This window comes from Betta splendens, chromosome 21 (genome assembly GCF_900634795.4).
Source record: "Betta splendens chromosome 21, fBetSpl5.4, whole genome shotgun sequence".
Taxonomy (NCBI): domain Eukaryota; kingdom Metazoa; phylum Chordata; class Actinopteri; order Anabantiformes; family Osphronemidae; genus Betta; species Betta splendens.
Window position 1 is genome coordinate 11,263,570 of NC_040899.1, and position 22,664 is coordinate 11,286,233.

A 22,664-nucleotide genomic window follows, 5' to 3' on the forward strand; every position below is an offset into this window, starting at 1 on the left:
ACCGATGCACATCCAGGGAATGGACATTGAGAAAGTGGACTCTTATAAATACCTGGGTGTGCATCTGAACAATAAACTGGACTGGACACATAACACGGATGCACTGTACAGGAAGGAGCAGACTCTACCTGCTGAGGAGACTGCAGTCTTTTGGAGTGAGGGGGCCACCCCTCCAGACCTTCTATGACTCTGGTGGCATCAACCATCCTGTACGTGTGGTCTGCTGGAGCTGCAGCATCACAGTGAGGGACAGGAAGAGGCTGGACAGGATCATCAGAAAGTCCAGCTCTGTCCTGGGCTGCACTCTGGACACAGTGGAGGAGGTGGTTGAGGGAGGTGTCCTGGATAAACTCACATCCATCATGGACCAGGACTCTCACCCACTGGAGGACTCACCGTCTGCTTTGGAGCAGCTTCAGTGACAGACTGAGACTCAGTACTTTAAAGAACTGCTGTTGGCTAAGTTACAGCATATATGTCAGTTAAAAAAACAAAACATTACTTTAGAACTGATGTTCTAATGTGGGGTTTATAGCCACAGATGATATGAGCCACAATTGTACTAATTAATTGCATAAATACCTGGAAGATAAATGTGTATTATAACATTTTGCAAAACTACATGAACATCTATGACATAATTATGAGAAAATACAGTAACTTAGGTTTACATAACTTACTCAGACTGGTACTGTAACTGAATAGTAGAAGAGCAGCAGCATCAGATTGGCTGCCACTCAACCTATCACTATATTGTATGGCAACAAGGTGAATTGAGGTTAAAGGATGCATTAACATTTTAAACAATGTATTGGACAATTTAGTTGCACTACATTCAATGGCAAAAGATAGTAATTATGAGATATATAATCAATCTTTTATAGCTATACTATACCTTTACAGCTGACTTTATAGCTGACTAGCTAACGAGGACTTTCAACAATAACCTGTGGGGGCGCTAATGTGCCGTCAACTGAAAGGTCAGAAAGACAGCAGAGGAAACCGCTTCAATAAAAGTCTTCCATTTTAACCATGATAATTTGCTGTAATTTGCATTCACCATCCTCATGCTTTCTATGCTTAGGGATGCACAAAAAGCTGTACATTGTTATTCATAAATATTGTGTCTATTGTGTCTAGCCATATACTAACAAATTGTGAATTGCGAGGTTGCCAGGTTGGTAGCGCTCTGCTGTCGGGGGATGGAGGGATGCTCCCGTACAAACTCGGCAACTTTGACTATGCGCTGGATACAGCAGCCAGTATGGCGGACAGCGAAAGTGATTTGGAAACAGACGGGCTTGAATTAGCTCTGGAGGCATTGTGTAATAGACACTGCAGCGCCGAATCGTCTTTAAATAGCAAATACTATTGCTCTGAGTTTTGTGAGGTATGTTGCACTCGATTTCTTGTAGCGGTGTCACGAGACGGTGCCTATTTGTGCCTAGTACTAGCTAGCTTTGCTAACTAGCGTTAGCCTCCAGACTAGCTCTGTTATTTGTGTGGCTCGGTAATCCGGTGGCATACAGCTAGCTCACTAGAAACACTACACAGATAGATAATGTAAAACAATGTAAGCACGTATAAACTGAACCATTAGATTGGTTGCTTTGTTTAGTAATGCTTAGATTAATATGCTAAGCTAATGTACGCCATGGGTCACGTATGGAACTACTATTATACACTGGCTGTATATTATCAGTGCGTCCGGTAAATAACTAATTCAATATAATACATTTCTTTCTCAGACACAACGATCGGTGTCCAGTAAAAGTCCACTCTAATTAATAACTTGGTGTTTGAAGTTAACCATCGCATAGTAGCTAGTTAGCTTCTACAACGTTATTAGCGTTAAGAAGTGCTAGTTCAACACGAACAAGTAATCTTGATTAACACAGGCATTTAGATAGTTGTGTGCGTGTCTCCTGAAGTCAGATGTCTGATTGCAGTCTTGTGTTGAATTCACGGGTGTCAGTAGGGTCCAAACCAATTTAGATAACTCTACTGTTTACATCTATATGCTACATACGTAGCAATAATGAATCTCATCTGTCATCTGTTATATCAATGTGTACACAAACAAGCTTTGGTTAACAGTGTCAGTGCAAAGGTTACTCAGAGGTTTATAAGTTTGTGCACAATACAAAGATATATTTTCCTTAGTATCTTTTCTAAATGGTAAATTGTTTAGGACTATAAATAGACAAGTGATTTTGTATATGGTACAATACACAAATCCTAGTATTTGTTTAGTTCTTTCAAGCAATCAATAGACTAGCAATGTGGAAGACAGAGAGTTTGCATTATGATTTTAAAATCACCCAAAACTTTGACAGTTGCATGGCTAATATTGGGAACAGAACTACCTTTTATGTAAGAATAACAGTTGTGGTATATGAATATATTTACATAATTGTGTGGCTTTCTGTGGTACTCTGTTCTACCTACACAGTTGGTTGAGGAGTACACAGGGCAATGGCAAGTTCCTCTCCCACAGTTGAAGGTTCTGCGTACAGCCCTCACAAGTTTCACCAAAGCCACCGCTGCCTTTCCTGAAGACTGTCAGCACATCCATTATGTTCTTAGCAGTCTGGCATTGTAAGTAATGAAAAAAAAAACATGTAAATAAATTGAATATTTTCCCAGTATATAGATTAAGATATTTTCTGACACAGATGAGTTTTACACACTCATGTTTATCTTTTGCAGGAGCTTTTTTGAACTGATGCTATTTTTCAGCAAAGAAGAATTTTTGGAAGATCCATTGAAAGACATCCTTGATTCTTTTCAGGTTGGAAAAAAATGACCAACTGTCTCAAAGTTTTTATTTACTGACATTATGCATGAGCCATCCTGTAACTGAAACCTTTTCCCAACGTAAAGGTTTCAGTTACAGGAGTTGTTTCCTCCATACTTAATATTTGAGTAACGCATTGTCACCACTCTTTGCAGGAGTGCCATTATCAACTTTTAAGGCACAGGAACATCTACCTTCAGCATGTAAAGCAGATCATTAAAGAAGGGGGTCCATGGGAGAATCCAGTGCTGCAAGGAGTCCTGAAAGATGCACACTTGGCACCAAAAGAGGGTAAAGATCATATTCATATCAAAAGGCAAATTTGGCATACACATAGAGAGCAACTGGTTTATCCTCAAACATGACCTCTGTTGTCTTGTAGCTCACAGGTTCAAGCTGATCATACCAATAATCATGAAAAAGATTTTTACAAGACAAAACATCCATCAATCCTAGTAACGCTAAAATCAGTGTTAAGCAATTTTATATAGTCTCAGTAAACACAAGAAAATGCCTATTAGTCATTTACGGAATTCTCACCTTTACAGTTGAGGCATACTTGAGCTCAGAGTTGCCGATATTTTTGGAGCTGAGGATTCGCTACCTGCAGGCCTGTGAGCGAATGCAGGAGGCAATGGCCCTTGCTAAAAGCTGCCTGGAAAACCGCGAGGTTGGAAAACATCTGTACTTCCATCAGGCCTACCTGACCTGCCTTTATAAGGCCTCACTGCACGAACACCTTCTGAAGGAGGTAAATCTTAATGTTAATATATTTCAAATGAATGCTATAAATGGAGTTTATGTGATGTCCAAGATGAACGTATAAAGCCTTTATGAGCAGACTTTTAAAAAATATTTCACTACTCCTCATATTGCTCACGTCTATTTATTAATTCTGATGTGAATGCTTCTGTATTTTTTTAATTTTTTAATTATTTTTATCAGATAGCAGAGATAGATGGCCGGGATGCAGTGGAGATTATCTGCAACACGGAGAGTGTGGAAAAAGATGATCTATTGTTGTCACTGTGTAACACTTTCCTTACACAGCAACTAAACAGCGGGGACATGTATTACATCTGGTATGTATGACCGTTGCTTAAATAAATCATACCAGATTGAAATAACTGCATTGATGGTCACTGACCTGCCTACAGGGACCTGGTGTTCATCTGGAGCAGGCTGCATCTCAGAGCCCATCCGTCAAGACAAGGCTTTTTGGCTGAGTGCTTAGAGCTGGCTTCCTCTGCTACCAACGTCAGAGCCATCTTCCCCTTCATCAAACTGGTCACAACAGAGGTGTGACATGACATCACAGTATAATCTATTTTTTGTGTGAAGTTTGTATTTGACACATGTAATAAAAATATGGTTACACCATATTTTGTTGTAATTTCTTATGTTTATGTTTTGAAACAGTTGGGTGCTGAAGGAGTCCAGGTCGGAGTGGAACTATGTGCTAGGGCCTTGCAGCTGTGTGACATCCAGGCTGACTGTGTAACCAGGTCTCTGGTCTACAAGACCATCGCTTTCCTGTTGCCTCATGACCTAGAGATCTGTCGAGCTTGTGCCCTGCTGGTCTTTTGCCAGGAACGCAGTCTAGAAGCTTACCGAACAGTTTGCCTGCTTTACATGCATCCTGACCAGGAGCCACATCCTCACAACAGCCCTGTTCGAACCAGCGTTCGCTTCCATATCCTTCAGGTTGTAGAGGAAGAACCACAAAATATCATCTGCTTTAGAGTATTTATTGCATTAAATCACCTCTTAATTTTAGTTATATTTTTTACATCTTTGTTTTTCAGATGCTGAAGGAGCGCCTGTGTTTTGACCCTGAGTTTTGGAACCTCCTGACCCTCAGAACCCATTGCTTGGAGCTAATGAGTGACAAGGTTATGAAGGCTGCTGTTCTAAATGAGATGCAAGAGGAGGAGAAGGAAAACAGTGAAGAGCTAATAACCAATATGATAGTGAATGACTCCTGCACTCAGTGTTTGAATTCATGCCAGTGCACCAAAGTTACATTTGTGAAAAAAGAGCAAACCGTAAACGGCAAGACAAACGAGTGTGTGGAGAGCAATGCTTCTCTGAATAGGAAAAACTGGAGAAGACTGCGAAGGAAAAAACAGCCTGTTTCAGATGATGAGGCAGATATTGGCGATGATCCAGAGTTCAAATACAATCTGAAACCCACCCTGTTGGATAACAAGACTGTGTATTCACTAAGACGCAATCCCACTAATGTTGAAAGTTCTGCTTCTGTAAAGCTCCCTCTAAACCGCAAGAGAGAATACCTGTCCAGATGTGTGAAGAGCCAAATATTTAAAAGAAAGAATCAGAAGAAAAGATGGTTGCAGGGTGTTTCGAGACCAGAACCGGTACAGACCGTTAAAGAGAAGGTTATATATAAAGGGAAGAAACGGGGAAGAAAGCCTTTACAGAAACTTGAACTCTCTTACCCTGATAATGAAATATTACTTACGGAGGAAGAATCTGGCTTTAAAAAGGAGTCTGACGCAGTCCATCAAGAGCAGGATATGCATCATCTGGAGAATGAACTAGAACTGAAAACTGAACAATTAGATAATAAACTCGAACCAAATGCTACCCTTGAAAAGGACAATGAACCTGAGAATCGCAGTGACTCTGGCAGTAGTTTCACTGAACAAACCCATGGAGCATCTCGGGATATTTCCAAGCACAGTGAAAGTCTTGTTGCTGAACTTCAAGCATCTCATCCTTCTGTTGATGCCAACCCAGAGCTTGATGGACCAACTTTGGAGTTGGATTGTTCAGTAGAAATGTTCCACAATTACTGTCTAAAATCTAAAAAGCCTGACAGTGAAAACCTGCGACCTTCAGAATCCTCAGCATCTGATGAGGTTAACGGTGATGCAGAGCAGGAGGAGGAGGAGGAAGAACCACCGTCTACAGTAAAAACAGAAGCCCCAAAAAACAAGGTTAGCTTTTTTTTAATTGTTTTTAATTTAGTTTTTTGTTTTATTAATTGCAAATTAATATAACAAAAACATTTTCTTTATATTTGTGTTTTATTTCATATTTATAATACGTCTTTTATCTGTGATGATAAAAACTGATTTCTGTTTACCAGGTCAATGTCAAGAGGACATGGAAGGACAGAATTCTTCGTACTCAACAATACTCTCATTTGACACATCATTGCAACTTCTGTCGCAAGCTCTATAAAGGCTTGAATGTTATGAGGCATGCTATCTCACATCTTAAAAATAGAAAACTTAAGTGCATACTCTGTGGAAAACACTTCAAACAGTTTAATTTAGCCAAAAAACACATTCTGGACCACATTGACGAAATGTGCAAGCAGAAACCACCTGGTAATGAGCCATGTGCTAAGAAAACTCCAGTTTCTAATGGGGTAGTAGAAAATCAGGGCCAGGATGAAAATCAGAATTCTGTAACCGCTGAGCAGAAACCTGGGAGCAAAAGCAAAGTGTCAAGTCTCAGGAGGGAAGATCGGATCATTAGGAACCTCCGCACTCTTATTAAAAAGACATGTGTGCTTCACAAAAAGTGCAAGAACCCGGATGCAAATAATGTCAGACAGGTGGACTTTAAAGATGAGCAGGTAGTCATTAAAGATGGCCTGGTGATAATAAAAAGCCCACCAGTGGTGGAGGGAGAGGGGACGGAGAAGCCAGAAGGAGAAAACGGCTACGACATGGAGCTCTCTTACCAACTGTGCCCTTCTGATACCTGTGATAGAGTGTTCTTAAGGATTGGGAGCACATTAACGAAGCATGCGATAAAATGTCATATTAAAGAAGAGAAAGTACTGGAGAAGACTTTTAATTGGACCAAGCAGAAGTGTACACTTTGTCTCAGGTAAAATGTGTAGCAAAACATTTTAAGCTTTTAACACTATAATAGGTGTTAATTGTGTCTATCTTACTTGGATAATTTAATTTCAAATATAACATTGTATTTGTCTTGCTGTGCTATATTGTGCTAACTGTTTTTTCATCCAACAGGCAAATACAAAATCTCCAGCAATATAAGGACCACATGAGGCTCCATTATTCCCCTCTGCAGCACTTCTGCTATCACCTAGAGTGTAAGCAGCGTTTTGTTACACCGCAGGAGTTAAAGGACCATGTCAGTACTCATCAGCCCTTCAGACCTCAGTGTACCTTCACGGACTGTGAAAACCTCTTTTCCAACCTCCAGGGTCTCTATGACCATGAATGGAGACACTATGTTTCTGTGCCTCAGAAGAAAGAGCTAGAGTTGGGACCCAGCAGACAGAAGGAACAAAGTATTGAAGCTTCCTGGAAGCAGAGAGTGAAAGTGGAGGAACTGTGGCTGCAGAATAAAAAGCCACTGAGGCAGAGTCCCACATTTGATCATGTTGGGGACACAAAAGTTGATGATCTTGGGGAAATGATCAAAACTGTAGAAGACGTCTGTAAAGTAAATGCACCAGCCAGTGGTGAAGACCTGTGCGATGAGCCAGTGAACAACAGCAGGACTGCCGTCAATGGACATGACAGTGTGACCCCAAATTTGTATGAAGGATTGAGCTCAACGTCCCGCAGCCGTTCAGCTATGAGCACTCCAAGTAAGAGGAGTCGAAGAAAAGCTCCAGTGGAGTGGGACCCATTGAATGTACGAGACCTGGAGGATTTGTCCACTTTGGCGGAAGGGGTCCAACAGAAACTGGGAGAGCCACATATCACTGAGCACAAAAGCTTCAAACCTGAAGATCCCTCCTATGCAACCTTTGTCAAAGCCCCCTTCATCCGGCCACCGCCCTCCACGTACCTGGATGAGTCTGTGCTGTCCATGCGCAAGAGGAGGTCAGTCGAGGAATCCCCGAAGAAAACGGTTTACTGGAGCCATAAGAAAAAGAAGGAGCCGGTTGAAGAGGTTACACAGCCGGTGGAAGATGTGGTTCCTGAGCAGAAGATCAGACAGCGCTGTGATAAATGTCTTTCCTCCTTCAGCAGCTTAGAGGAATTACAGAAACATCAAGCTCTTAACACCTGTTCTGCACTGTTTGGCTTTGATTCCGATGATGAAAGTTAGTAAACCTGATCCACAGATTTAGTTATTATTTAGCCATTGGTGTATAATTATTACTTTATTTGTTTAGGTTAATAGTGCATGAAGAGATCTACCGTGACCTGGAACCCATTCTTAGTATACGAAGAACGTGTTTATATGGTGCTTATATAAACAAGTGGGGTGTATGTGCCAAAATAGTCAATTAGAGGCTTTTGTTTATTAAGCATTAATTATAATATACCTTAATTTTAAGAACTTTTTTTCTTTAAATTATGAGCATGCTCTTTGGTGCAGTGTGTTTTTTAATGTAAAAATCAATATTCTAATACGCAGATGACTTAATTTATGAAAACAACCAATGGGCCTAAAATAATAATAAATCACAGTATTAGTGGAGTCAATTCCAGACAGTCTGCCTCCCAGCTACACAAAGCAAAAAGGAAGTTTATATTTTCATTCAGACACAACACACTTATTTAAATCCTAATGGTAAAGGCTCTCCAGTGATGGTGAAAGGGATTCGGCTGCACTTGACGCAAATAAAAAATGCGTCATTAATGACTTCAGTGTTTTAATTTATTTTAACTTTGATCCTATCTTTGTCCATAAGGTATTTCCATGCAGTGCGAGTGCTTCATGCACCATTGTGAAATAGCATATTAACTGATGGTAAGATGCGCTCAACATGTGTCACCTACTCTTTAATGTGTGGTCTTCCAAATGAAACATGTAACACTAAAGAGTTTGTTCCACTAGAAATGATTGACAGGAAAACCTCTCGTAGTCCTTCTCCATTGGAGGAGACCTTTTGAGTTTGTAGCGTGAGGTGCTTTCTTGTAGCATTTGCGTCATCTGTTGGTCATAGTATGAAATGAACTGGTGGAAATTGCTGCCTTCATGGCACATTACCCTGCTGTACAGCACATGAATTATTCCTGAGTTTTTTTAATGCCAAAACCCAATCAAAGTGTTGGACTCATTAAAATGAGAGTAGCTGTTTTTTCCTGTTCAATTCAAAGATTGTGTGTTGCATCATGTTTTCTTTGCTATCTACATATTTTGAGATGACTAAGCTTTTTATGGGACTGTGCACTTAAAACCATATTTATATGTACAAATGTGAATAGCTTGTATTTGTAATGGTATTGAGGATTTCTGCTCTATTTTTCTTAAGGAAAAGGTCATTAGATATGTTTAATTGAATAAACAAATGACAAATATCAAGTCTGTCATTGTGGATGAATCACATTTCAAGCATTTTATTATTTCTGCACATAAACAGTTTTTCTCATGTGTTTGGCTTCAAAGCAACAATTTAATGACAGTGGAACAGAATCCAGTCTGACTTAATACTACTTAACTTTATTGTAGTTGCATTTACTATAAACAAATATTGCTTTATTAACACTCAGAAAAGAGGAAACATTTTTTATATATTTGTAATTCTGTTCCTGATAGACATTAAGTCATTTGATCAAAGGGGGGTGCATCAGTATTGATTAATTGTACTGCTTTGCTTCTTATTTACTATAGTTTTCAACTTTTAACCAACATTAGTTAAGTACAATAAAGAGCACAGGTCATTGAACATTTTTAAAAAATATAGAAATACAGTCTCCCGTTAAAATTGAGCAATGTTTATTTTAGCTGAAATCCAATTCTAGGTGGATAAGCTGTCACTACCTTACAGTATTGCATTCTGACATTTATAACAGGTAAATGCTTAGTTTTAAGCATCCAGGGTAAGAAAAGAAGGAGCCTCAAAGAGGCTGTCCAGCTACAGAACCCAAGATGCCTATGCTACAAATGCATTCCAGTTGTAACACATGCTAATTAAGTGCAATTTGTACACAGGATTCATGAACATCACTATATAAAACTTGCATATATTTATTTGACCTGAAGAAATATTAGATAAAAAAAAAACATTTTAAAAATTGAGAAAGCATTTATTTTTTTTAAACTAAATTTAAATTTTGAGAAAATGCCCTGAAACAGGGCCACATTGTGTCTCTACATGAAAACTGCCAATCGAAAAAACTAAAAACAAGTAGAACTATCTTGCTGCATTCATGACAGCTGGTTTGGGTAAATACAAGATAATTTTAAAGCACCGTGCATGTTTTCTGCTGACATGCAGGAACACTGTTTTTTGCATAACTTAAACAATTTTTCGGTGGAAAAACGTACAAACATGTTTCAGCAGCATTTAGAGTTTGCAGTAGCATGCAAAGTGTCAAAGTGCATCCTAAAATGGTGTTGTCTTGAAATATATATAAGGGTCTTTAATATAAAATGGAAGACCTGGATCCACAAAAGCTCAACAACGACACAGGTTCACATGAAGAGAAGGAGAAACGAATTTACAGCAGAGATGAGAAATTAAACAGTAGAGCGGGAGTGAGAATCTGCCTGTTGGTCCTTAATATGGACACACAGAGGATGCAGGTCACTCACTGCTACTACAGTTAAAAAGCATTTGGTAATAATCTATAAGTTGTGAGAATTATTTCAGAATTTCACATTTAATGTCAGGCTGCTATTAAGTATTAAACCTTATTAATAAAACAGAAACTTTCTCTTTACCAATGCGGTGTTTGTGCTGCTCATGGAATAAACCCTAACCCTTATTTCAGCTGTTGTTATATTTATAAGAGAACCATGATTCAGTGGTACAGTGCAAACATGTCCTTTTCACCAGGAGGACTTAAAGGTTTTGCATAATAACATTTGTATGGCTGTTTGGAGACTAGTGGATGTAACTTGATGCAGCTCTGTAGAAAGAGGACAGATGTGATGACACAGTGTAAAGCGTGGAGGTGCGTTTGTGCCTTCACGCTGAGTGGATGCTGTTGGAGCTCCAGTCGTAGGGGAGGAAGCTGACTTTGGTCTTCCCAGCCGACAGAACGTCCTGCAGGCTCGTCTTCTTTGGAGACTCGCCCATGTGGTCCAGCACCCAGCTCAGCAGCTGATGGAGAATAAGTGATTAACTGCGACAAGCAAGTGATGTAAACTAATCATTTGGACAATGGACGACGGGCCCGGGTTCTGCAGAACCTACTTTCTCATCAGTGCCTCCAAAATCAGCCTTGTACCATTTGAATATCTGACTGAGTCGCACTTCTCTCTTTTCGCAATCCACCACGCAGCCACTGTCGTTCCCCAGGAAGGCTTCAGCTGCTGTGCGGAGCTGGCTGTCGATGTCCTGGTTGAACAGATCACAATTGATGAGTAAACACTGAGACAAAAAAACTGGCACACTAGTGTTTCTGGGATCCACTGACCTGGGGAGTGTATGTTTTAATAGGGGGGCAGCCCTTGGCGCCACAGTTCAGGGCAAAGTGAACGAGGGGCTCAGCGTCTGGAAGCGCCACCTAGTGGACATCATGAAGCATTAACTCAGCAACAGCAGCAGATCAACTGTGCTGCTTTTGACTAAACGTATGAAACGCTCAGCAGTGATTAGACAGAACGTCTGAATACTTGTAGCCGAGGGTCCGATTTGGAGAAGGGACGTCGAAGCTGTGCAACGCCTTTTCTGTTCCCCCGCAGCACGCCGTTCTCAATGTCCTGTAGTGTAAACACCTCTCCTCCGATAAAGTAGCTCACGTAGTTAAAGAACTGAAAAAAGAACAGAAATATGTTTTTTAAAAATGTGCTCCCTCACCTGTGATGTTTAGGGACTAGAACATTAAGTAGTGTGCAGATGTGTTATCTTACCCTGTATCGTTGCCAGATGTTGGAGGGGGGTCCCAGTCGTAGGTACCCGTGGATGACCAGGGCATTGTAGATGTTGATGAAGAAGGCCAGCTTCTCCTCTCGGCTCAGTGACAGCAGCTCCACCCGCTGCAGCTGAATGGCTAGCTCACAGTAGCGCTCGAAGGCAGGGTTCAGAGACATGCCCTCATAGTCCACAGTCTGTGGGAGCAAGGCAGAAAACGTGCATCCTCAACGTCTCGCTGTCAGAAATCTATGGGTGGATGTGTCGTCTGTGTGCATCACGCTGGATGAGAGTGCGAGAGTAAACGTACACGAGTAAATCACACTCGTGCAGTTACCTTGCCGTCAGCGGAGAGATGCTCGGAGAATAGTTTCAGTATCATCTCCCGTAAAAGCAAAGAGAGCTTGGCCGCTAAGAGAAAGAGAGAGCGGGCGGTGTAATATCAGAGGCTCTTAGTGGTGTTTCCTGATGATGATACAAGTCCAACCCATATCTGAATGGTAAAGCATTTACAAACTGCATTAAGGACCAGACCAACACCTGAGATCCTTATTATCAAGCACTATCTGTAACCAAACACAGCACATACAGGACAAACATACAGTCATTATAAGCACTCAGTGAGCACAGGAGAGGTCCAACATATACGACACAGAGCATAGAGCCTGTCAGTGTCTCACCACCAGCACCAGAGCAAAATGACAAAAAAAATACGTATATAAACCGAATCCACAGTCAAAAAGAAAAAAATTCAGACAAAGATGACGAAGCAAAGCCAGCTCAAGTCTGACTGACTTTGGATGAGGGTGATCCAAACTAAAAACACTCCTCACCTCCATCAATCCCTCCTGTGCCTGTTGACTTGTTCTCCTCTGGTAGTGGTGGAGCGTCTGCTGGAAAAGGCTGCTCTTTGACCAGAGTCACCAACCTCTCGAGCTCCGCAGGAGCCTGAAAGAAACATTACCAGTTTCCCTCTGTACTTCATCTATTTGCAATCAGGCTGTTATTGTGGTATTACAAACGTTTATGACACTTCCCCACTCCCACTGGGATGAATGGTGTCTTTGGATGCGTCTCACCAGTTTCTGCAGGTCAATGCCGCCGCCCACGTGAACGTTGTTAAAGAAGATCTGAGGGACTGTGACGGAGCCCGTCAGCTCCTTCAGCCTGGTTCTGAGCTCGGGGTGCCTCCCCACATCCACGTCACGGACCGGTACCTCCAGGCGCCTGAGGACGGCCTTAGCCTGTGCACACTGTGAGCAGCCCTGGACCGAATACACTGTAACCCGGCCCGGAGCACAGCCCTGAAACTCTCCCATCTGCAGCAATGAAGACAGAAGAAAGGGCGGTTATAGAGGAGATTAGGAGTAAGAACAGATTCTTCCTTGTTGATTTCTGGACATGTCCTCCTTGTGATCAGTGTGATGTGTAGGTGTGAAATATTCATTTAGTATCAGGTTAACCAGTGACGCACCACCTACTTTAATTGGACACAGCCTAAGACTCCAGGGTCCGATTGTGTTGATTCGAGTTTGTAAACATGAGTTAAAAATATAGTTGTGTTGTGGTTTCAGTACTTATAAAGACACGTTTAGTGCACAATGAACACTACAAATTATTGTGCACTATAAAAACACATCCCAGAAAAAAAAAAGAAAATATGACACGAAAAACATCTGAATTTATTTTTACTAGAAATATTTTTGTAAATTATCCCGATTTCTATTATGGTATTTTTTGCTTTTAAAATAATTGCCTACTTATATTGCTCATTATGCGATTAGCTAGTCCGACAAAGACATTTACACGCATTAAAGCGTTACTGTTTAGCGCTTTATCTAACGTTGCGCTAAGTGACCACACACCGTCTGACAACTTAATGAGGATATGAGCAAATGATAACAAGATTAACGCAACGTTACCTCAGCGCGTTTTACTCCCTTTCTTTCTTTATACGGAAGCGCGATGGTAAAAACGCACAATCCTTCTCCTTGTCATTTAAAACATGGCTTAGAGAAAAAAACGCAGCGGCGGTTTCTCCTGCAGGTTAATTGCCCAGCTGCAATGACGGCGCATCATCAGCACCCATGTGCAGCACAGATTAGCCCTTAATAACTAGCCGCTTCGCTAAAGCAGCCTAGCTAGTTTGTCTTATGGTGCTTTCAAAGGCTGTAGGTAAACCCAGATTCACTGTACAGTATTACCTCATATACTGGAAAACACCACTCTTTTCTCTTTATCCTCATTTCAAAGCTCTGTGAAGACATGCATAATGTATAATAAAATACTTTACCTTGTTACAGTAAAATGCTTTATCATAGAAGTAAAAAAAGAAGACAAGGCACGTTACGCAAATGCAGTAAACGGTGCCTTTACCAAAATTGAAAATTGTTTTGGTCTCATTGAACATATAAAACTGTATTGTTCATGTGAAGTTTAATATTTGACTATCATAATTCCGTAAAGGCACCAGTGGCCGACGTCCTATAGCAGTGCAGCATCTTTGAGCGGAACTTTCTTGACTGATATTTGTTTCCTGCACGGTAGGTTTTCTAGGGGAACACGAATGGCCGAAAAGAGGCTGCGATATTTTGTTATTCGCCGTTGAAGATGTCAGGACTGTCAGAAAAGGAGCGCGCCGGGTGTAGAAAGCTGTTGAGTTTATTGTCAAGGGGTGACTTACTTTCACTCTGCGACACAGTCACAAATAGGTTAATAGCTGTTGAAAACACTGAAGGTATGTTTATAATCTGCATTAAAGCAATAAAGTTAGCTAGGATGCATGGGTTAAATTCACTTCAACGTCGTAATGCTTTAGTAGAATTCAAATGTGCGTGACAGTTGCTAATCATGACAATCATAATTGTTGTTACTGTTTACGTATAACTATAAGAATGATTTAAAATGCTTTTCAATGGGCCATTTAGCATAAAGTTAATCGAATTGCTATAGCTGACATTCTTGTGCTTGCAGGTTATTATATTCAGATTCTGCCCAGATCACACAGTGTTGTTCTTTATTTTTATATAATAGAAGCTACCGAAACAATTCTGTCTTTCACTCAAACTGCCGAGGCGCTTCTGAGAAGAAAGAAGGTTCATCGTGAGTTAATTTTTAAGTTCCTGGCCAAAGAGGGGGTCACGATGCCTCCGAACAGTGAGAAGCACCAGCTGGTAAAGAGAACCCTGGAGCTTTGGTCCTCTGGGAAAGCAGTGACAGGAGGTCCGGTGAGTCCATCCTGACTTTGGTATACGGAACATTTCCGTTTAGTTTTGCCCAAAGGTGTTTTGTAATGATGCTTCAATAATACCGGTATTTTATACAGACAGCTGAGTATTGGTGACAGTAACTCCTTTTCCTTTTTAAGGATCAAAACTTTGAAGGAGGCATGGATGAAACCAAGCCGAGCCAATCCACAGAAGCAGCCTCTGATTCCAGTGTTAAGGCTGAGTTGGGCTTTGAACCATTGCTCCTTGGTCAACAGTTCTGCCAGTGGTTCTTCCAGCTCTTGAATAGTCAGAATCCTTTACTGGGCCAGCAGCCTGAGAGCTGGGGTCCACAACACTTCTGGCCAGATGTTAAGCTTCACCTCCTCTCCAGGTAAAAACCTGAAACAGTTAGAGGGAAATATAATTACAATTAACCATCAACATGGGGTTTTTCAGCATCAAAAGCTGTAGGATTGGACTTGGACAGTTGGTAAACTCTCTCAGAAAATGTGGAAGGGTTTTATGTTTTATATGGAAGGAAAATCTGATTCTTTGCACAAATATGGTACAACAATATTTTATAGAGGATTGCAGCTTGCAGACAGCTGTGTTTATTAGTGCAAGTTAAAGTAAAGGGCTTTTTTATCCTTACAGTAAAATACTTATATCTGTTTTGTAGTATTCTGTAATTGAAAAAGTTAATAAACATATATAGGATCAGGAGGTGCTTAAACCTTAATTGTACAAAAGCAAAACTAAACCTTAATGATAGAGCAGTGTCTCTCTTTCTCAGAACTGGCACCGAACAGACGGAGGAGTTTCTTGGTTCTGAACTAGTTAGCCTTCGACTCTTGGCGTTGACGAAGGAAGAACATCTGCTCTTCAGCCCAAATCTAGATCCACGTGGCCTCAGGGCCCTGGCCTCCCCCCATGGCTTGGTGCTGGTGGCCATAGCTGGGACCATCCACAGAGAAACAGCATGTCTAGGCATTTTTGAAGAAATATTTGGTCTCATTCGCTCCCCACTTGAAAATAACAGCTGGAAGATCAAGTTTATTAATCTGAAGATCAAAGGGCAGGATGCTCTGGGTGGAACAGAGGTGGCAGCTCCTGTCTTGAATTACAATTCAAGTGAACTGCAGCTTCTCTGCAGGTGATGACACTTCTTTTATGTTCTTTACTTTGGAAAGGTTCATTTGAAAATCTTAACTCAGTTCTCATCTCTCTTCTTAACCACCTGTCACTTTTACCAAAAGCAGTTTTCTTTTAAATTTCTGACCTAGAATATATACTTGACAACAGAAAAACGTTTCTCTTGTTTTTCTGCTTTACTGAAGACTATAACGTTTTTCCTTGTTTAGGAAACATGTCTTTTAAATCTACTGTACCATATTTCAGGCAATGTTATGCTTTGATGTGCCTTTTGTAAAATTTATGCAGATTTGTTTTGTAAATATGTGTCATATAATTTATATATATAAAGATTATAGTAAAACTTAAGGCTTTATTAAGTTATTTTTCAACATAACTTTCTCTCTTGTGCTGTTCTGATTTGTCATCAGTAGCAGGTCTACTGAGGTTTTAAGACCTAAAATGTAAAAATACGACAAATACCTCCCACAAAAGCTTATCCTCTTTCTCGCCATGTGGTATTCTTAGCTACATTCCAGTTACATAGTGCAGCATTTATACGTAAGTAGCATATGTTATATGATCCTGTTTTGCAACAAACCTAAATTATCTACAGCGTACTGTATTTCACAAGCTCCAAATTGACTCCTTGTTAATGAACTAGATCTGGTTTCCATTGATTCTTCTCCTGCTTGGGGCATATAGGGTCTGGCGAGGCACAGAATATAGCAGCATGACTCTGTGGCTTTGGTGGGAAATGTTACATATGGGAAATTATTCTTGGCACTGCCTTCAAAGGCCCTTGGAATAGTTAATATCAATGACTGTATTGGTTGGAGCCGCATGGCCCTCTGCGCTTTACTGGGCCATAGTTGTGGTGAGGGTAAACCACTGCAGCCATTGATCTCAGCCTGTTCACCTCTCAGAAAGAATAATAACAAGCTGCTCGACTCCTGCCTTTATGGCACTTGGCTTCTCTGCGTTTTAATAAGCGGTTTGGCCACAAACGCGGCTGTGACGCAAGGGTTCAAAAAAACCTCTGCAGTGGCGTCTGGTGATGGTTTTGACTCCAGCGAGCTTCATTTTCCCCTTCTTTTGTTCCTTCTCTGTAATAGTTAAGTGTGTTTCTCATAAAAAAAAAAGAAAAAAGAAACGTGAAAACTTTGACCCATCACGCTTTGAAATAGCTAGTGAGTGGTGAACCGTGGAGGCTGCTGCTTTAATTGTTAATCAATTTTTTTCCCATTTCTGATTGTAACTGATTGGATGTTAGTTTTGCTCTTAGAAACGGTCTCGTTATTCACCAGAGATTACTTTATTAAACACTTCATGCTACAGTCATATTTCACTCTGACATTCTGGTGGCTTTACACATCCATTAATGCCCACATAACGAGTTGTGGCGACACTCAGGCCACTGAAGTTGTTACTTTTACCTTTTAATACATTTACTTAAAGCATTTAATCTTATAGCTTATTAAATTGGCTTTTATAGCTGTTTGATAGAATTTCTAGTCAGTGACGAGTCAACATGATTTGACCTCATGACAACAGGAGGCCAGAAGAGGGCACACAAGCTCCACCACAGCGAAGAAAGACTTTGATCCCCTGCCAAAACAGAAAAAAAGAATAAAGCCTTTAAAACTATTACTCCAGCAAACTCATCAATTCCTCTGAGCAATCTGAGTAAGCCAGCGTTACCAGGCTGTTTCCATCTGACTACAGCCATGAGGAAAACTGTAAATTCTTCAAGTTTGAATCATCCTCCATTAAAGTAATGGGCCTCTAAAAGAGAGACACGTTAAGCCGTTGCCTTTCATAAGCACAACGGCACGTATTTCACAACTTATTGAAGCGTCCGTAATTTATCGCAGCCGCGAAGGTGTCAGCGACAGCTTTAACGCAATCTTCTCAGTACTCTCTCAGCGCTCTCTGGACAATAAACAACAGGATTTATGAATAGGAGGAGAATCAATCAATGGGGCGATGATATTTCTCCTGCTGACAAAACATGTTAGAGGAGACTTCAGTGGAAGTTTGACGCCGTTCCTTTGCCCCAGTGCCGGACTTGCCCTCCAACCCAGCAGTGTTTCATAAACCGGTAGACGCTAAAGTGCTGCAACTTCATAACTCGTGGAAGAGGGATTGAGGTCAACAGTGCTCCCACGCTCGGCTCCCCAACCTTCCTCTGAAAGGGGACTGCATTCTGCCTTTTTCCCTATGGTCACAGCAGGAACGCACTGCTTTGGTTTATCGTCCAGGTTTATTTAGTTCTGTTCACCTGTTCACACTGCTTTAACACACAATCACCAATAGAACAGAAAAGTGAGGTTCTTTGAAGACTGATGTTGCATCTCTACACTTATGAGCCATGTCCTGGCAGCGTCTTCCTATAATTTAACTATTACTACTTACTATTCCTTTAAGTAAAGCAGCGTCTGTAACTAAAAAGCTTTAGCCCGGGTTGTTGAAACGTATTTGACCTGCGTGTTTTTGGATGTAAATGTTGCTCTCGCTGATACCAAATGTCCTCTTCGTTTCATCTGCGTTTCTGAACTGACGGCACTGTTCCGTTGCAACACAAATTGATTTTGTACGTAGTTCGAACCAATTCTGGTCCTGGCGGCGTGTCCGTACGCGCGAATCATTATCCCGCGTAAACAGTGGAAATGCTCGATCTCCGAGGGAGCGAACGCCATCCGGGGCAACAAAGCCAGGGCTGAGTGAAAAGATCCCGGGTGGTGACAGTCTCGCTTATCGTCAGTTTGAGCGAAAACAAGCGGAGCCATTTCATAAGGGCAGCTGGTTCCAATACGTTTATTTACACTGGAGCATACATGCAATGCGTCCAAGGATGTTTCAATCAGAAAACCATGGAGGGATCACAGGGTCAACTAAACTGTCCTCCACATTGAGATGTACTTGAGTTGAGCCTCTCTCTTTATCTCATTATGTTTTTCTGTCTCTCTCTCTCTCTCTCACACACACACATAGTAGCTCCACTGTGCAGCTTTGCACCGAGTCCCTTTCGTATGCAGTGCAGGGGCCCGGATGAGGGCCTTCCCCCGGCCCTCGAACTAAACAGAGAAGATTGTGTTATCTGAATACTGCCAGGAGGTTGTCAGCTTGTATTGGGCCGGGCTGACCGAGTGGCCGGTGGCGGATGCGTGTTGATGCCAGGCTCTCAGCGCCATCCATCCGCGGACATCTGCTGTGTGTGGAAAAGCCGCGCATTTTGTCTGCGCTTGCATCTTAATCCTCCATCTCTTCGGCTCCAGCCATGCCTGGCCGCGCAAACTAGCAGCGCCGCTCGCCTTGCTCGTATTAATTGCCCTTGCCTGGCTCGCTGTTTGCTTCTGATTACACTCATTAATTTCAATTCCCCGGGAAGCCGCCGCCACTATAGCGGCGTTTAGACAGGCACACATAAACAGACATGCACGGACAGGTTTTAATGCATATTTGTATGGACACAGCCTTGGATTTTATGTATGGTGTGAAATGTTAACATCCTTTAAACTGGTTCACTTGTCTGAGCATGTTCTACTTATGTCTCTCACCCTTAACGTTTAAATTATAGATCAAATTAAGGGAGCAGCACCTGATTACTCTCTCTCTCTCTCTCTCTCTCTCTCTCTCTCTCTCTCTCTCTCTCTCTCTCTCTCTTTCTCTCTTCTCTCTCGCTCTCTGAGTAATTGGACTAGTGTTAGTTTTATTCAGCCACTTTCCTGTGACCACATGCACAGATGCAAGCACACATGAGCTGTTGTCCATTTGTTTGTATTTACTCTAGCAGCTTTGGTCTGATTCTGGCTGCTCTCTTGAAATGTGTTAACCTGCTGTCAATGTCCTCATCCAAGCAGGTGAAGAACATCTGGTGGAATACTAACATCTGGTCCAGCAGGGTGGCCTCATAATTATAGCAATGCTACAAACTTTGTTCAAAATTGGGGAGGGGGGAAAAAAATCACTGTCAAACCGTATTATTATCTTTGACTCATTAAATTTTCAAGCTCATACGCAAACACTTTCCACTGAGCAAATGTGGCAGCGTCAGCTGAAGTGAAGTGCAGCTTAGTGGCCATACTAATGAGAGAATCAGAGCTTTTCTAACTATAAGTGTGCGTATTTATACACAAGGCACAACAATGTTTGCTTCAAATTGCAGCCGCGCAGTTGAAGAAATGTATGGAATGCGTATACACTGGCAGAATCCATTAACCCTTTACGATATCATCACCAGTTACAGTAGAAGGGCTTAGCCCAGTGCGCCTACTTCTCCCAGGCCTCTGAACCTATGGAACAGTAAAGCCCCTCCATATTATCAAGCCCACGGCCGCTTCCCTTGTGTCAACCTATCACCTCACAAACTGGGATTTTCTGGGAAATGCTTCTGCACTGACGTGTGAGCCAGCTGTACCTTAAAGGGGCTTATGGGCGTGTCACCACCAGGGCCACTGCGCTGGCCGTGATCTGACAGCCAGGCACAAATAAAAACCCTTGAAGCTTGACAACTTCCTCACTCAGCCCAAGTAACCCAATTAGCAAACCAGCCCTCCGTCGGCGCGAAATGAAAACATTCCGCACTGGAATTCCCAAGATGGCCGTATTCCTTTATTAAATCCACTGCTTGTTTCGCTCACTTCCTGAGGTTTTCGTGGACTGTTTTTTTTTTTCAACGGCTCACCCAGGAGTGACACAACAATCAGTCCAATGTCATGCCAGGGTGTTGCACACGTACTGTACTCCCGGCTGCGGCTGAGTGTTTCACATAATGTTAACCCGCTGCTATCGTTTTTAAAAGGACACTCTGATAATGAGCTCAGATTGCGTCAGCTCTGTGGGGGCTGAAGAAAGCATTACCCACTGGGCTGCGGTGCTAAAGATGCTGGGGGGGTGGTGGAGACAAAGGCAAAGAGAGGGATCTGTGCTGCAGAAGGTCATATTGATTGATAAAGCACCCTGTGGATTGGGCTGTGGATTGCTCACCCCCCCCACAGTGCGTTTGTTTTGGGGATACTCCTGCCTGAAGGCCCTCAACAACACAGACAAGCAAAGACAGACGGCGGAATCGATGATCGTCTCATGCAGGTGCTCTATAGGTTCCTCCAAATCATCCAAAGTGCCCTCCGTCCTTTCGGCCACCTCTACTGAAAAAGTAGTACAATGTGTTAAAGACATTGGAGCTGAAGGCTAAAAGCGAGCGCCTCTTTATTCAGGTAAAGCCATCAAAGATGGAAGAGACATTCATTCCTCTCACAGGCAGAAATACCCCAAATTCCAGCCGGTAAGAGATGAGGATGATGAGAAATGATTGAGAGGAAGGCTGCGCTCGCCTGTTGAGACCAGGCCCCTCGTGCCGCCTCCCTCCCTTATGGACTTCTGACAGGACCAGATAGGCCTCTGCCCTGCTGACAGCCAAATGTCCTCATCTATCCTCATCCGAGGGGCCCTCAGGCGTCATCAGCCACGTCTACATTTCCCCTGATGAAACCCCCCAAAGAAGACGTCTTTTGCCCCGAGCCCAGCAAAGCGATGGGCCTGGGAGTGTCCCAGTGGAGCCTCTGTCAATATGTCATCATCGTCATAGCTGCCAGTTGGCAGCGAGCTGCAGCGGCCGGCTGCAGATGTGTCAGCAGAATAAACTCCGTTTTATTATTATTCGCTTCCACTCAATGGCTATTGCAGTGTACAAACTTCTCGTGTGTATTCAGCGGTGGGGCCGTAACTCAAGCAGACTGTGATGTGCTTTCTCGCCCTGCGATGGAGAGGCATTTGTGATGATGAACAGACACGCGGAGGGTGTTTTCTCTGCGGGAAGGGGGGATTTTTTTTGGTGGAATAGAGCCGTACGAGCAGACGTAAGCATTTATGGCTCTACCTGGCTGTGCTGACAACACAACTTTAGCTGGGTGGGAGAGCAAAGCGAGCATTTCATAGGATGATACGCGTTCAATACAAGTGTACCGCATGAATTATTTAGTTTTATCCTTGTGTGTGGAGCTGCGAGGGGGAAATGGGAGGCTTTGGCTACGGAGGAAGGTTCTTTCTTCCAGAAAAGAAAGAAAATCCCCTATAGAAGAATAAGTATAGGAGCATCCAACCTGACTGGTATGTGAATGGCAACAAGCAGGCCAACAGAGCAGCCCGTTAACACTTTACTAATGGCTCTCAACAGCAATATTCACCCAAAGCTGAACGGTATTTATTCATTATGGCCATCGAGAACTCTTTAAATATGAAGCACTTTGTTAAAAGCCTGGAAATCACAGCGATATCATAACCATTTAGGAAAGCGAATCACGCACAGTGGAAGGTAATCCTCTGCTCTGCGTTCAGCAGGGGCCGCGAAGACAATGTCAGAGAAAAACGAGGGGGGGGGGCTGAATTCCTCCACACAGAGACCCCTTCAGCAAATGACAGGAAATTGCAGCTTTGCAGCAATTGTGATGAATTAATTGTGTGTCAAGGCGGTGAGCAGAACATATCTCTTGACCCTCGGCCGTGATGTAATGCACTAATAAGGGCTAATGGGAGAAGATGATGCTTTAGATCACAATCAATGTGCCATGGAACAAAGGTAAAACCACCAAACTGACACCTAACATGGTATTTCTGTACATATTTTGGGAGTGGATTGTTTCTGGCCTTGTCACTAGATTTGAGTCACGTAGCGGCACACTTTCACAGACGCACAATAACTTGTAACGCCACCTGAGCGGTGTCTCCTGTTTCCACCGGAGGCCTCGTGAGCCGCTGCGGG

General features: G+C 42.3%; 3 protein-coding genes across 4 annotated transcripts; 2 read left to right on the top strand and 1 right to left on the bottom strand.

The window, feature by feature from the left end:
- Positions 1-1,229: 1,229 nt before the first annotated feature.
- LOC114847273 (zinc finger protein 654-like) lies at positions 1,230-9,060 on the top strand. The gene is made up of 11 exons (XM_029136819.3): positions 1,230-1,390; positions 2,453-2,598; positions 2,710-2,791; positions 2,953-3,088; positions 3,346-3,548; positions 3,743-3,879; positions 3,955-4,096; positions 4,217-4,501; positions 4,603-5,757; positions 5,910-6,661; positions 6,808-9,060. The coding sequence occupies exons 1-11, from the start codon at positions 1,265-1,267 to the stop codon at positions 7,859-7,861; spliced, it is 4,218 nt and encodes a 1,405-aa protein (XP_028992652.1). The 5' UTR covers positions 1,230-1,264; the 3' UTR covers positions 7,862-9,060.
- Positions 9,061-9,067: 7 nt separating this feature from the next.
- Positions 9,068-13,710, bottom strand: zgc:152951 (uncharacterized protein LOC569013 homolog). 2 transcript variants are annotated; one of them, XM_055505038.1, is made up of 9 exons: positions 13,484-13,710; positions 12,641-12,880; positions 12,395-12,509; positions 11,899-11,972; positions 11,561-11,758; positions 11,324-11,461; positions 11,125-11,214; positions 10,902-11,045; positions 9,068-10,830 (listed from the first exon to the last, which is right to left on the bottom strand). In XM_055505038.1, the coding sequence occupies exons 2-9, from the start codon at positions 12,878-12,880 to the stop codon at positions 10,507-10,509; spliced, it is 1,323 nt and encodes a 440-aa protein (XP_055361013.1). In that variant the 5' UTR covers positions 13,484-13,710; the 3' UTR covers positions 9,068-10,506. The 2 variants fall into 2 exon arrangements, with proteins under 2 accessions (XP_055361013.1, XP_028992653.1); XM_029136820.3 differs by having other exon boundaries at positions 10,531-10,808; positions 13,484-13,707.
- Positions 13,711-14,102: 392 nt separating this feature from the next.
- c21h3orf38 (chromosome 21 C3orf38 homolog) lies at positions 14,103-16,270 on the top strand. Its single transcript, XM_029137839.3, has 4 exons — positions 14,103-14,298; positions 14,595-14,788; positions 14,929-15,161; positions 15,564-16,270. The coding sequence occupies exons 1-4, from the start codon at positions 14,172-14,174 to the stop codon at positions 15,925-15,927; spliced, it is 918 nt and encodes a 305-aa protein (XP_028993672.1). The 5' UTR covers positions 14,103-14,171; the 3' UTR covers positions 15,928-16,270.
- The last annotated feature ends 6,394 nt before the right edge of the window (positions 16,271-22,664 follow it).

What these genes read in the sequence shown, in the direction of transcription:
- LOC114847273 (XM_029136819.3), top strand. Translation starts at nt 1,265, where the DNA reads ATGGCGGACAGCGAAAGTGATTTGGAAACAGACGGGCTTGAATTAGCT. An exon ending in ATTGCTCTGAGTTTTGTGAG is followed by an intron (nt 1,391 to 2,452) that starts GTATGTTGCACT and finishes CTACCTACACAG; the next exon opens with TTGGTTGAGGAGTACACAGG. An exon ending in TTCGCTTCCATATCCTTCAG is followed by an intron (nt 4,502 to 4,602) that starts GTTGTAGAGGAA and finishes TTTGTTTTTCAG; the next exon opens with ATGCTGAAGGAGCGCCTGTG.
- zgc:152951 (XM_055505038.1), bottom strand. Translation starts at nt 12,880, where the DNA reads ATGGGAGAGTTTCAGGGCTGTGCTCCGGGCCGGGTTACAGTGTATTCG. An exon ending in ACATCTGGCAACGATACAGG is followed by an intron (nt 11,462 to 11,560) that starts GTAAGATAACAC and finishes TTCTTTTTTCAG; the next exon opens with TTCTTTAACTACGTGAGCTA. An exon ending in TTAAAACATACACTCCCCAG is followed by an intron (nt 11,046 to 11,124) that starts GTCAGTGGATCC and finishes CTGTTCAACCAG; the next exon opens with GACATCGACAGCCAGCTCCG.
- c21h3orf38 (XM_029137839.3), top strand. Translation starts at nt 14,172, where the DNA reads ATGTCAGGACTGTCAGAAAAGGAGCGCGCCGGGTGTAGAAAGCTGTTG. An exon ending in AAGCAGTGACAGGAGGTCCG is followed by an intron (nt 14,789 to 14,928) that starts GTGAGTCCATCC and finishes TTCCTTTTTAAG; the next exon opens with GATCAAAACTTTGAAGGAGG. An exon ending in AAGCTTCACCTCCTCTCCAG is followed by an intron (nt 15,162 to 15,563) that starts GTAAAAACCTGA and finishes TCTCTTTCTCAG; the next exon opens with AACTGGCACCGAACAGACGG.